Source organism: Strix uralensis, chromosome 2, assembly GCF_047716275.1.
Source record: "Strix uralensis isolate ZFMK-TIS-50842 chromosome 2, bStrUra1, whole genome shotgun sequence".
In the NCBI taxonomy this organism is placed as follows: Eukaryota; Metazoa; Chordata; class Aves; order Strigiformes; family Strigidae; genus Strix; species Strix uralensis.
Window position 1 is genome coordinate 72,181,145 of NC_133973.1, and position 14,714 is coordinate 72,195,858.

A 14,714-nucleotide genomic window follows, 5' to 3' on the forward strand; every position below is an offset into this window, starting at 1 on the left:
GTTATTCAGGATTGTAGAGGTGTCAATGGGATCTGTAGGTACAAATAGGTTTTTGTTTGCTTGTTTTTTTTTTTTTTTTCAGGTCTAGCCAAGGGTTTTGTTTGCAAAAAACATGCTAGGTAGTGTGATTAGGAGCTTTTTTCTATGTAATGCTTTGTGTTACTAGGCATAATAGGATTAAATTTAAAACTTTGTATAGAAAGCATATTGGTGGTGTTTCTATGGGAAATTTGATTTTGAAATTAAAATTCTTGTGAGTTTAGGAGCTCAGACTTAATTTCATTATTAGAATGGTAAGTTCTGATTTATTCTTGCTAGCAAGAAAAATAGCTTTGTATTTATGCAACATAACAGATTCCAGGTAACCCTTTGTGCCAGAAAAGCTGAAATGAGTTCATGGGCTAAGTCTTGTGGATAATGGGGATCTTCTCTATTTCTTCTCCTCTATCCAGGAGTTGTGCAGCTCCTTTATCTGGTGAAGATACTGCTGGTTATAGATACCATGACTGTGCCTTTAGTCCAAAGACCCTCAGTTTATAAGTCTCTTTATAAAAAGATGATTGCAGCTACAAATATGCAGACTAAGCGAGTAAGGCTGCAAATGAAGAGAGAGTAATGGTACGGAGTGCTGGTAACAGGTTAAACTAGATTCGACTGGGTAACAATATGTACTTTGCAAGGTCCATTGAGTTGGTAGCAGATGACAGACTGAGCTCTTGGTACCTCATGGTGTCCCAGAGCCCGTGAGCTATTCTGAAAAGTGTACCAAGTGTAGGGAGGGATGAAAGTAGTGAAGAGTTTAAGTAACCTCATAGCTTCAGTAAGACTCTTTTTTACAGTCTAGGTTGTAGAGTAATATGGAAAGATTGGAGAAAAGAGTTACAGGTATGGTTAATGATTTAGAGGAATCTGCCAGAGGCAAAGAGCCTGAATATGAAAAAATGTTGATTTCTCTGACCTAACAAGGAGGTTGAGTCATACAGGAATACTTCTTAGGGAGGAGTGTGGAGTTTTTCTGGGTTTTGGGGAATGTGGTGGGTTTGGGGTTTGGGTTTTTTTGTTTGTTTTTTGAAGAGGGTACTTCGTGAAGGTGAAAGTATATCAAAATTCAGAGTCTGAAAGCTGAAATACAGCAAGATAATTTGTGGGATATTAACTTCTCTTTCTTTGGCTGCTTTATATTAAACAAATTCCTCAGTCAGAAGGTGATGGCCGAGTGAAATTGTATCATCTTTATTATGCAGGAGATCAGACACAAATGAGGATTACACTTGATTTCTGGCCTTGCTCTATGAATTTTTTTCTTTTGTTCTTTTTCTTCTCTTCCATGATAACTTAGGATCTCTTTCCCCTGAGTGTGTCTGATGGGTCTGGCTTTGGCAACCAGTAATGGAAGTCTTTGCTGCCAGTTAGGGAATGAAAACTGACAAACTACTCTTCAGGGCTGGATTAAAAAAGTTCCTGGGAATATTTAAACTAGTTCATGATTGAGTAATACAGGATTTGACAAGATGACTGAGGGATGTTTATTATAGTTAAGATGTGGGTGAGAGGGTTTCATCTGCAATAATCTGCTTTTTTGGATACCTCTGTGACTTGGCATGCTCTGCAGGATGTAACAACAGATTGATCAGTACCAGCATAAACTGCTAGGCATCTGCTTTTAGTTTAGCTGCCTTTAGAAAGTGAAGGTTTTACTTACAAGCACATTTGTCCATAAACTATCACACTGTTAACTGTCAGAAAACCACAGCAGACTTTCACCCCTCTTTCAGTTGTGGGTTCTTTAAAAGGCGTGCTGTGAGTTAAGGCTGTATGACTCATGAATCATTTCTTCAGCACATTGGAAAAATGTTGTGACTAGATATTTATTTTGGAGCTTCTACCAGCACATGTCTAGAAAGATAACCTTGTTGGAGGATATGAAATAAAACTAACCGTATAGCAAAAATTCCCATTATTTTCTGTTTCGACGCTTTTATTAAACAGATTTTTTGTGTGTGCCCTTTTGCTGAAGAAAAACATATTGCAACAAGTCATCTTTTTCAGATAAAGCTTGGATGATCCTGTAGATCATTAACCACGTCTTACTGAGTTTGACATGTGATGCGCAGTACACCACTCTGACATTATTCTTGCGTAACTTCTCAGCGTGCTATTTGTTCTAACAATAAAAGGCCCATTTAAGTGAATTTCTTTGGAAGAATTGTTTTATGTGAATTGTGCCAGATTATCACTTGTGGAATGCTAATTGAATTGGTGTTTTAATAGCGATTAAAGAGTCTGTTGAAACTGCTTGACCTATTGGTATAGTTCAAGTTTGAGGAGGGAGAGCCGTTTTGGAAAGGATGGGGGCATGGAGGTTGTTCTCCCAGTTGGTCACGGCTGTCTTGAATGGATTGTGCTATAATCATTCTGGGTGTATATAGCAAAAAAGAAAAAAAGGAAACACAACCAAAATAGAATTATGAGCGCTATTTACTGATGAAAACCATAAAAGGAGAAGCAAATTAATAATAGCTGCTGCTATCATTTATTTTAGCTGGCTTTTAAGGTGATTCTCCTTTTGAAAAGCTGTAAACTAGGAATAAGCTTGAATCTGTAAAGAAACATAGAAAGCATTACTATTAGCAAAGTTATTAATCCTTTTCAGGGAAGGCTTATCTTTCAGGAGGTAGGTGAAGCGGCTAGAATTTTAGGGCAAAATCTTTTTTTGTTGCAACATTTGTTGGTCCCTGCTGAAACATGTCCTGCAAACCTTATATGGTATATCAGTTATTTTTAGTTTAGTTATTATATTTAAAGGGGAGGGGGAAGAAGTAGGCTAAAAGAAAACTGGGTATAGCTTTTTTCATTAAATATATTACTATTCTTAGGTATCAAGTGTAGTGGAATTTTCATTTCCAGTAAGTAAACGCTGCCTTTTTCTTTATTTCAGATGTCTTCTAGTGATTCTTGTTGTTTGTAAAGATTCTGAATTGATTCCTTTCCCAGGCATAATGGTGGTGATTACAAGTCAAAAAATTGAATTAGTATGCTGCCTTTGTATTGGAACAAGCAAAAAGAGCAAAACCTCATACAGGATACAGGGTTTTTTTCCTCTGTAATTTGTCTTTATGCTCTTTAAAAACGTACTCTTTTTCCATCTTTGTCCTGCTTTCCATATCTGTGTGTTTTTTTGTTTTTTTTTTTGTGAAATGTAGTAGTGGATAGAAATACATGGTTTGTATTTTTAGTGCCCTTAACTAAAGCAGGGGAAGTAACAGTGAGTTCCTTTTCTTAAGGCATACTGGTAGTTGCTGGTCTGCGGACTAGCCTTCCAGGGGGTAGTCCCCATCTCTTGGCAGAATGTTAACAGCTGATTTAAATGCCCAAAAGGCTGTTGGTTTTGTTATGTGAACGAATGGAAATAAAGGATGAGTTTTATTTTTTCCTTTGCATGTTACATTGGAGGAAAAATCCCCGGTAATAGGCCTTGATGCTTGATAATGCTAATCATCTCATCCAGTTTTTCTTGAATACTATTGTAGCTTCTCCTCTTATTCCATGTAGAATATATTAATATCTGATAAATATTCCTGCATAAGTTTGCAGGAGACAAGTGGTTATCCTCCAAAGATAAAAGATAAGATTTATCTTCTCTTTAAAAATTCTGTTTAAGAATTAGTCCTTTCAAATAGCCTTTCAGTTATTAATTGCTGTGTATTTTTCCTCATTTTTGATTCCTACCAAAATTTTAAGTTTTCTAATAACACAGTTTACATATATTTTGGGATATGTTTTATCCCAGACACTGCTGGATCACTGATGGTAGTTTAGTAGACTTCTAAAAAAAAAAAACCCCAAACTTTCTTTAATATTTTTATTTACACAGAAGGGTACAGCTTAATCTCTCAGGATAAAAGCCATACTGTGGTACCATAGCTCATAAATTTGGGATTATAGTGCCAAGGCATTTCCCGTTTCATCAAAAACTCTCTCTGCTTCCAGTTAGATAACTAGTTGGATATCAAGCTGTTCAGACAAAATCAGATCTATTAAATGAAATATTAAAATATTTGGCAGACTTCTATAATCGGCCAGTAGATTGTATAAGATTTCTGTATGTGACTTCAATAGGGGCTAGATTATAGTGATATAATGTAATGCCAGTTCCAGATCAGGAAAATAACGGTACATTCTTCCTGTATAACAGCACACTGAACTCTTGAGATCTGCCTTTTATTCAAACGTTATTGAGTTAAATGTATTGGAAGGCATCTTCTGCTTCACTGTTCATGGTTCATAAGGCCTTCTCACCTGTGGCAGACAGTTCAAATACATCATTGCTTCATTTGAATCGGGGACTTGCCTCTGTTTGACTATTGTGATCTTTTGTTACGGGAAGATATTTGTAGCACTTGAAACAAACGTCCTGAGCACATTTGCCTTCCTGAATGCCAGCCTCTAGGGGAGGAAGAGAAGAGTTTGTGCAGTATATTTCCTTTATCTATATAAAAAAAGCAGTATAAACACCTAAATGCTGTCAGGCTTGGATCTTAATAACTTTGGACATCAGCTTGTGAATAATGTGTGATATGGAATGTGTGCATGTTGGTGAGAAGGAGGAACCACATGTGCAACATGATGGTACTTATATGTATTTTGTTTTAAATGGGAGTGAAAAGGAAAATGCTTTACAGACTGAAGTTGTGTTAATTGTTTCAATTTACTGTAAAAGTGTTTTTGAATAACCCCCATTTTCTAAGACCAGATGTGAGGGGATTTAAGTAAGTAATAGGTAATGATTATGCAGTGGTTAAGTTCTAGTCTTTCTAGCCATGAATTTTTGTGTCCAAGTGAAACATTTGTTAGTGGGGGTGTGATATTTCTAGTATGATAATTAAAGCTCACTGAAGGACAGGGCTCAGTTTGGTTGCAATTTCTCACCTTGCCTAAGTGAAAGTGAATAATTGCTCCTGTTCACATGGTTTTCTTCCTCACACGGAGCTGCAGTTTTGCAGGAGTTTTGCAAGCCCAAACTGATGCATATTTGTAGAGCGGGGATGTTTGCACGGTCTTGGGAATTTCAGACTCCTTCAGAACTCAAAAGTATTTGTTCATTAAGTCAAAAATACATAGATTTAAGGAAAGAGATGGTCTCTTTTCCATTTTAAATCTTCTTTTATTATGAGATAAAGTTACTTGACTCAGCAATTGAGAGTAAGTTGTATTTAGAAGCTTGTCCCAGTCATATATTACATTGAGCCCGCTTTCTTGACTGACTGCTGGTGTTTCTTTGGAGAGCTATATTAAAGAATTTTCCTTTGTTCATTGTTCCCTTAACCCATGTGGCTGTTACTTTCTTCTTCCATGTGTAGTTCTTTCTACTTTAAAACATGAAAGTGAAGCCCCTTGGGTATTAAGATCAGTACTTTCCTATGTTTATATTATGTTCTGCTTTGGCCAAGACATCCTTATCTAATTTTAATAGCTTAAATGGAAGCTCCTGAAATAGGGCACAGTTCATACCTTGAATGTTGATTCATATCTAAGTAATGAGTATAAACAAAGTAAATGTCATCTTGATTTTTAGTAGAGCTAGAGGTCTGTTGCGTTCTGAAACTTCAGTATATACAAGTGTATTCTATAATGTAGCATTGTGAATGTATAATACTAGGTGAAGGTGGAGCTTAAATGAATTTTCTAGTTGCTCAAATGTAATTGTTTTGGTGGTTGGGGTTTTTTTGCGTTTGGGTTGGTTTTGTTTTTTTTTTTTTCCCCCTCCCAGAGGCTTTTATTCTTTGGGGAATTTTGTCTTGGAGAAAAAACAAATGGTGGCATTTTTCTAATGGATCAAAAAATCATGTATTGAGACTGCTTCGGGATATGTAAAATTTGAGTTCTCCAGTGCCTTCTGACTCGTTTGTTTCCACTAATTCCTACTTCTGTCCTCCATGTTAATCCTTTGGGATGGAGAGCTTTATTTTTATCCCCAAGTAACCACAAGCATAGTCTGGTTCTTAATAAAGCTCCCTTACTTCAAGGGAAATGTGATAAAGCCACCTAGAAGAAATAAATGCCAATCTTGAACAAGGTAATGAAGAATTCTGACTTCATCAGTGTCAAAACTTTACAGCCTGACTCACATGTGGGCAGGGGAATTTTCCTGAAACCTTCAGGGACCTTTATTGTTTGTTCTTTGATAGTCAGTATATATCTTGGTATACGTGCACAAACAGGAATCTCAGTTCCTAGCAAAATTGTTTCCCCTAATGCCCTTGAAAGGGTCACAGCTTTACTGCTTTGTCTGCAAATAGAATGAAATACTGTTCCTTAAAAAGGAGCTGCTTTGTCTACTCTTGTGATCATGTGGATGCTCCTGCTGAGGTAACTCAGGAGCATCAGGGTCACCCTTTGAACCTTCATCCACTGCAGCTGAATCCTCAACTCTCATTTCTTTCTAATACTGATTTCTGTGCTGTCATGGGTGTCATACTTTCTCTTTTCTTTCCTGTTTTGGCTGTTTCCTTAGGGCACAGTTCCTATCTCTCTTCGTGTACACTCAAGTTCAGACTCTCTTATAAAGGAGAAAGAGAATTTGAAAGGCAAAACTGAGGTGATACCTTCTGTTTGTGTTAATTTCTCTCTACTGTTCAGATTACAATCCTGTTTAAATTGATTTTTAATCAATTTTAAAATCCTTGGAAGATACCTGGTGTACGGACTGAGAACTTTCTGGACAATTTTGCACTCTTGTTCGTTTTTAATGCAATGTTAGTGTGCTTCTATTGCTCATCTTGTGTACTTTTCCACACTACATATTTACGTTAGGAACTCAGAATTTAGGACTGTGTTCAGACTTGGTATCAGCCTAACGACAGTACTTTTTTCAGTACTTTCTGGAAGGCCTTTTTAGCTCTTCAGTATTTGTGGTGTTTTATTCCCTCAAGACCTAAAGTAACAGTCTGTTTTGCATTCTTGTACGTGCCCAACACAGAGAGATTTAAAACTTGTTCTTCAGGTAGAGGATTTCTTGAAGGAGTGTGTGTGTGGGAAGTTCTGCTACTTAAGAAGCTGTGGTGAAGCCTTTGAAGAGGTGGTAGGGAAGGAACATTCAAATCTGTCTGGAGGAAATCATTTGCTCTCATAAACATCAACAGTAACTTCACATGCTACTTTGGATACTACCCTCAGGGATGGCAGGCAGAAGGAGACCTCCAAGAAGGAGATTTGGGCAGTGGCTACTGCTGCTGTGGTCAGTGGATCCCACAGCTGGGAAAGGAAGGGGATGCTCAGTCAGGCTGTGGTCCCATCCAGAGAAAGCATTCATGTGGGCTGCTGCCTTCCTAAAGCCTAGGCCTTAAGTTCAAGTCTCGGCACACTTTAAATCTAGTCTTGCTTTTTTTATCAGGCTGGCCTCTTGCAAGGTTTACTTTTCCCTTCTTTCTCCCTTGGGTTTCTTAGTAACTTTATGGTACTGAGGTCCATTTGGCTCAAAATTCTTAGATTTTTTTTTTTTTTTTTTTTATGACAACCATCACAGGACTTTGAAAACGCTTGGTGGCTGCACTGCTCCTGAGTGGTCTCGTCTCCAGCAGGGTTTCGTATACTTGCTGGAAGAGCCTCTGAAAAGCTAATACTGTTGCAGGTAGTGATATGGCCACAGGGTTGTTGAACTGCTGTAAATAAAGCAAAATATAAAGATGAAATGAAAAATGGAAATTAGTTTTCGTCGCTTGGTGTTAAGAAATTTCCCTAATGTTGTGTCTTTGTAGTTGATTTGGTGGTTCTTGCAGTTCTTTTGATTGTAAATTATAGTTCTGGCACTCTTCCCTGTTACCTTTATTTTTGGAAAGGGTGAAATTGTTTAATTTTGGATTCAGGGTTTACTGTTTAATTTAGCTAATTGTGTAAAAAGGTGCGTGGCTGGATTGGGACCAGATGGGTCCAGAGAAAGAAGTAACTGCTGTAAGAAGGGGGTGGCTGTTTTCACGCATTAAGTTTTTCACTGTAATGTCTGATACTATTTTTGCCTGACAACTTGGGGACAGATAAGATATTAGTTTAAATAACTGTTGTAGTTTTAGGGTTTTTTCCACATCTAGGGTTGTTCCAGCCCTTAAGTGCTGGAAATGGTCTGTACAAGGAAACTGCTCTGCAAAAATAAATTATGCATTTTTTCTGCGTGTAGATTGTGCTGTGTGGGTGAGCGAGAGAGACTATCCATAATTCCTCTGATTTAATTAATCCCTTATGCAAGGTAAATTCTTCTTACTGTTTCTTTCCCCTTTTCAACAGTATATTAGTTGTAGAAGTAGCCAGTTTGTAGTTGGAGTGTAACAGTGTCATGGTTTATATTATGCTATGCAAGATTAGATCAGCATAAAAATTCCATAAAACAAGTAATAGTATTGTTCTAGTACTTGGTTGCTGTAGCCAATGATTCTGGGGGCTGGATTTTGTGGTTTAGACATCTGAAGTGGGGGAACGGGGGAGGATATATGTTCCATTGTGGCTTCCAGACCACAGTATAATCAGGGTTCGGATGAAAACAAAGTAGGTCACAGCACAAACTTCTACTGAAAAATTGGAGACTTAAAGGCTCAGTTGCATTGCGACTGAAAACACAACTTTGAACATGAGATTGGAGGAAAAAGTGTAAAAGCACTGACCTCCTCCCTCCCCTATATATCCCAGTCTCCCTTGGTCTTACCTGGCATACCTAAACAAGGGCATACCTATTCTTTTTTTTTTTCTCCTTTTTTTTCTCCTTTTTTCCTACTTACCAGATCATTGGTTAAAGAATTTCTTTTGCTGGGGGAAAACAGATCGGAGGTTATACAGAATTGCACAGAAGCAATTCTCCATAAACTTCACCTCATGCTTTTCTGAACTCCATTCATTAAACTTTTGACCTCTGCAATGTCATGTAACACTTCTTGCCAATTATTCACTGTGCAGGAAAGTATTTAAACTAAACGTGATGTTTTTATGTGAAATCCTCATTTTCTGTGTTATGAAAAAGAGTAAATAGTTGTTCCTGGGTTACTTTCTCAGTATTAGGCCTGAATTTATAGACATCTGTTTATACCCCTTTTTTCAATCATTCACCAACCTGAGAGATCCCACAATTTTTCCTCATGCAAAAGTTTTGCATACTTCTGAGCATCCTCACCAGCTTCCTTTTATACCTCTGCACCTTTTCAAATCTATTTATTTTGCTCCCAGAATTTAACTTGGTGTTAAAGGTGTGGTGAGCTTTGGACTTCATGTTCTAGACTGACGTTTCCCAGTTTTGTTTTACTGATAACAAACACTTTGTCTCTCTTCTGGCCACCATGGAGTAGAGTCCTGAAGTTTGTCAAAGGACTTACTACAGTGACTCAAAGATCTATTTTAAGTTCTATTCCTGACTGGAGATAGTCTCTAAGTTACTTTCATAGTGTGCATGTTCATGTGCAGATGTGTTTTCCCAATATACGCTGACCTGTGTTTTTCAGCATGAATTTCTTCTGTGTTTCCTATTCCACAGTCATTTACAAGGATTTCGTGATGCTGTAACTCATGGTGGCCAGTACCTTTGTGCAGAAAATGAATATAACCAGATCACTTCCAGATTTTCTATAGATGGAGGCTCTGTGCAAAGAGACTGTATGAAAAGAGTTGAAAAATGATGATGATTCTTAAATGTTCAGAAGAGTATAGTTGACCCCCCCCCTTTGTTCATCATACTTCTCTTCTGTAATGACCTAAGGCTGACTCTGATGGCTGGTTGAAATCTAGTGTGCTTTATCTTTTTCTTGATCGAGTTTTGGGGAGTAAATTGACTGTGCTACAGCAAATTCTACACGTAGCAGATATTTGGGGAAAGTTGCAGTTCTTCATAGGAAAGAAAACCAGTATTTGTCTGTCTTCTGCTTCTTTTCCCTTAGTCCCTGTGCAACTACTGAAGAACACTGTTTGCTTTCCTAAGTTAAAGGAGAGTCAATTTTGTCTTCCGAGAATTGAATTTGAAGGAGACCATGAAGGCTTACCTGAAAGTGCTGGTGGATACTCACTGAATGATGAGGAGGAAGAATTGTTTTGTTATTAACCGTTGGTTATTGAGTGATGGTCAGGGCAACTTAAAAGATAAATTACTCTTGTGGTTAGGGTTCTCTATATTGTGTGTGTTTAACACTCTAAAAAAAAAAGTGTGAGTACTTGTGGGACAGATGTATATCAACACAGGCTATATATGGCAGCATTAAAGACAACAAGTCTTTTCCTGTAAAGCCAATGTCACTGAGAATTGTGGGCATGTAGCATAGGACTAAATTGCTTACAAAATCCTTCAAAATCTAGGAAGAAGTGGGTTACTGACTTTGATCCAGATTTCTGAACTGGATGTACTTGAAAGTGTGTATTGAATTTATAGGAGTAATAAGTTCTAGTAGAATTTGAAACAGTAGAACTTACTTTTTGTTTATAAATGGTTAAATAGGTGGAATGGGCCATCTGTGGATGCAAGCACGGTAGTTGTTAATGTGACATAAATTAGTATGTGGATTAATAAAAAAACCAAAGGTTTTTTTTGCTTTCTGCAACTGTGAATGGTGTATCACACCTGTTTGCTCACTTGATTTTACAGATTCCCTGCTCTGAAATTAAGCAAGCGGTGAGCTGAGCTGTTCTGTGGCACTGTTGCACTCTTAAGGAAAAGCAGAAGGAAAAAACTGAAAATGCTCAATAACACATTTTTACCTTCACTGCTCCATCCAAACTTTTGAAATTGGCTTAAAATTCCTTAAACTTTTACTCAGTTAATAATGTAGCTTCCAGCACACTAACTTTTTGTTTTGTTTAAACCTTTGCCAGGACGGGAGCAGTTTCATGGCCTCGGGTCTATGTACTGCAGAGGAGCAGCTGCTGTGATCCTCACGTATGATGTGAACAGCCTCCAAAGCCTGACAGAGCTGGAAGAAAGATTCTTGGCACTGACGGACAGTGCGAGTGCTGACTGCATTTTTGCTATTGTTGGAAATAAAGTTGACCTCACTGATGACTGTGCTTTACCACCGGATGAAAATAGACCTGAGAAGTCTGTTGCCAGCTGTAGCTCGAAGGTGCGAAAACAAGTCCGTGCAGAGGATGCGATTGCGCTCTATAAAAAGATAGTGAAATATAAAATGCTAGATGAGAAGGATGTTCCAGCAGCTGAGAAAATGTGCTTTGAGACGAGTGCAAAAACAGGATACAAGGTGGACTACCTCTTTGAAACTGTGTTTGAGATGGTGGTTCCAATAATTGTACGGCAGAAAGCTGAGGGGCCACCGCAAACTGTAGATATTACAGACTACAAGCCAGCAAAAAGGACAAAATCTGGTTGTTGTGCCTGAACCATTAACATGACATAAGAAAAGGGGAGAGATTGTTTGCTCCAGCAAACTGAGAAGTAGCAAGTGCTTGCAGTTCACCAGAAAGGAAAAGGCAAAGAATAAATAGACTAAAATGGTGTATGTGAAAAAAAACAAATCTCTTGACCATTAAAGGTTTTTGGGAAGCTCTGTGTATGAAAACGGGAATGTGAGTGAAATTATGGAGGAAGATGTTGACTTTGAAGACAAATGGTGTGTTAGTACAATTGGTAGCGACAATCATTTGAACAGTTTTGAAAGAGTCTGATTTTTAATAACTCACCATTTCATGTTGCATGTAAATGATCTGTTTGTGTACTCTTGACAGCTTTCATATGATTATCATCTTTCCCCTTGAGATTCTGACTTTGGAAGATTGAACACAGTACTTTTTTATTCTTAAGAAAAAAAATAATCCAGGTATAATTTATATTTGTAGCTAATAAATCAATTACGATCTTTTTATGTCAGATATGACAGTGTAAGATTCAGAAGCTGAACTATTAAAATCACTGTGGATACATGCTATTCATTTGGAGACTTATTAATGTGAATTCTCCTTCCATAGTGGGCTTTCATGCAGCACATCTCTTGCTGCTCTAATTGCAAGTTGTAGGAGGAAGTCTTTTCTTTCATTTTTCTCTTGTAATTCTTTTTAATGTGGATAGCAAATGGTTTTTTTGGAAGGAAGCAGTTTTCTATTTTGTCTGCATTTTGTAGACCTCTTTATGGTGCCTATAGGATACCACAGTGTTGAACACCTGTGTTCTGTCTCCCAACTCCTCCTTAGTTGTGCCCAGACAAAGCTGCAGCTTTGATTTTTAGCAGCTATGCATGACATTGCCATCTACCTGCAGGGAAGTGAGGACTGGTGTTTTCTGATGTGAAACTGGCTAATGCAGGAGGAAGGAAAGAGAAACTGCCTTTTGTGGAGTAGAAAGGCACATGAAGGAGCACTAATGAGGTATGTGGTTTCTCTCCTGACTGCAGTAAAAAGGAGAGGCTAATTCTCAATACTGAGTTTCCCAACCCTCTCGGCTACAAAGAATGCATGCAGTGACCCAGGAGCTTGTACTGACACTGTAACCAAAGTGAAGAACTGCTAGTTTAAAAACAAAACAAATGCCCCCCCCCCCCCCCCCCAACCCTCCCAAAAGCAAAATAAAAAAGTGCAAAGATGCAGCTCACATATTTCCAGTTCTTCAAATTGTTGTGTGGGATCTCCTTCATCTTCCTATGGATGTTTCTGGCATAAATTTCTAAAACTAAAAGGTTGGTTGTTCTTACGCTTTGTCATTGCCTTTCTCTGTCCCACCCAAACCATAGTTGTTTAGTACATAGAGAAACAATTTCTAAATGAATAATTAATCAAATTATTATTAAGTATATTTAAAACTTTTTTCTTTCAAAAGTATGTCCTCTTGAGCAACTTGCTGCAGAATAATAGCTTTATTTTCTGCTTTCAAGTTTATGCACAGTACATGTGTACTGAGGAAGAATGGCTTGAGAGAACATTTAATCATTGAATCATAGAATAGTTTGGGTTGGAAGGGACCTTTAAAGGTCATCTACTCCAACCTCCCTGCAATAAGCAGGGACATCTTCAACTAGATCAGGTTGCTCAGAGCCCTGTCCAACCTGGCCTTGAATGTTTCCAGGGAGGGGGCATCTACCATGTCTCTGAGCAACCTGTTCCAGTGTTTCACCACCCTCATGGTAAAAAAACTTCTTCCTTGTATCTAGTTAGCATCTACCCTCTTTTAGCTTAAACCCATTACCCCTTGTCCTATTGCTACATGCCCTATTAAGGGTTGTCATCTTTTGGATTTGCTGAGGGTTTGCAGTTTAACACCTGCCAGTCTGTCAGACTTAACTGCACCTGCTCTGTGGTATTTAAAACTGTATACTATTAAAAAGCTTCTAGCTATTGACAAAGTTCCAAGGCCAATGTCTAGTCTTCCTTTGGGACTGGGAAGAGAGAAACAGGCTACAAGCTCAGTCTTGTTCGTGACCAAAGCAATCTGCCAACACATCTGTGAGAGGTCCACCATTGGCTTTGCTGCATTTGTTGACAACCGAACCTGCAGCGTGCACTGGTTGCAAGGTCAGGCTTTTGGAATATGTACACCTAGAAGGTACAGAACAGGAAAAATATTTGTAAATTTACCATCTAACACTTCTTAAGGTATAAATACTTGCAATTCAGTTGCACCAGCATTTGAGTCCTGTGAGATCTTAAATTCTTACAGTCTTTCCCAAAGCTCCAACTTTGGTGTTTTCACTGAAGGAGCTGACACAGGAACCTATCTTGCATGCTGGACTTTTGCCCTTAGGGCTACACTTGTCTAGCATGATATTCATGGCTTTTTAGCGTCACTGGCTATTGTGCCTTGAGAAATGACTGGGTTATGATGGATTGTTAGGCGTTGGAATGGACTGCCCAGGGAGGTGGTGGAGTCCCCATCCCTGGAGGTGTTCAAGAGGCGGGTTGACATAACACTGTCAGTGTTAGGTTAACAGTTGGACTAGATGATCTTCAAGGTCCTTTCCAACCTGGATGATTCTGTGAAATTCTGTCACTCTGGCCAGCCTGGGAGAGATCATGGGGTTGCACAGCATCACCTGGGAGGCTGAGTAATACACAGGAGCTATTGATAAGAGATCAGGAGCAGATCCAGATCGCTCAATGTGCATGCTAGCCCCATTTCTTTATTACTTTCTGAAGTCACATTGCACCTTCAAGCAAAACTTGAAGGTTTCTGGAATTTGATGTAGGATTTTTTTTTTTTTAAATTTAACTAGTAATTTAAACTCTCTTGTAGCTGACCTCTATTTTTACAACCCAGTGTTGATGCTCTATCTGCTGCAGCAGTGCCTATACATGGTTGCAAGCAATCCTGCACATCTGCAAGCATTATTAGTGAACCCAGTTCAACCCTCAACATTGAAATTGCACAGATTTTTTTTTCTGTTTAGTGGTGCTGGGAGTGTTTTGTTGTGGTTTGTTTTTTTAACAGCATATACAATATGGCCTGCTCTTGTGCTTATTAAGTGTCCTAACATGAATTAATTTCCCTGCTGTTTCTGCAGGTGTATCCTGATATCCCAGCACTGCTAAAGGCATTTTTTTTGTCCCCTCAGCCCCCCAGTTTTACTGGAACAATTCAGCTTGGCTTATTGGTGGGGAGGAGCAGCGAAGCTGCATGGTGGGGACTGGCAGCACAGGAACTGTGCCGATGCACACTTGTTCTAACTCCTGTTGCCTTGATAGCCTCTCACAGCCTAGCAGCCGATGTACTTTCAGCATAGCAGCTGTAGGCTGGGCCGCTAGTCAAG

The 14,714-nt window shown here is 38.5% G+C and overlaps 1 protein-coding gene across 1 annotated transcript in view; it reads left to right on the forward strand.

Annotated features, from left to right (window-relative positions):
- RAB20 (RAB20, member RAS oncogene family) overlaps positions 1–11,906 on the forward strand; it is a 28,242-nt gene extending 16,336 nt beyond the window's left edge. The window contains exon 2 of the mRNA XM_074859287.1: positions 10,840–11,906. Coding sequence (XP_074715388.1) covers positions 10,840–11,360 — 521 coding nt within the window. The 3' untranslated portion in view covers positions 11,361–11,906. The remainder of the gene's footprint in view (positions 1–10,839) is intronic.
- Positions 11,907–14,714: the final 2,808 nt, after the last annotated feature.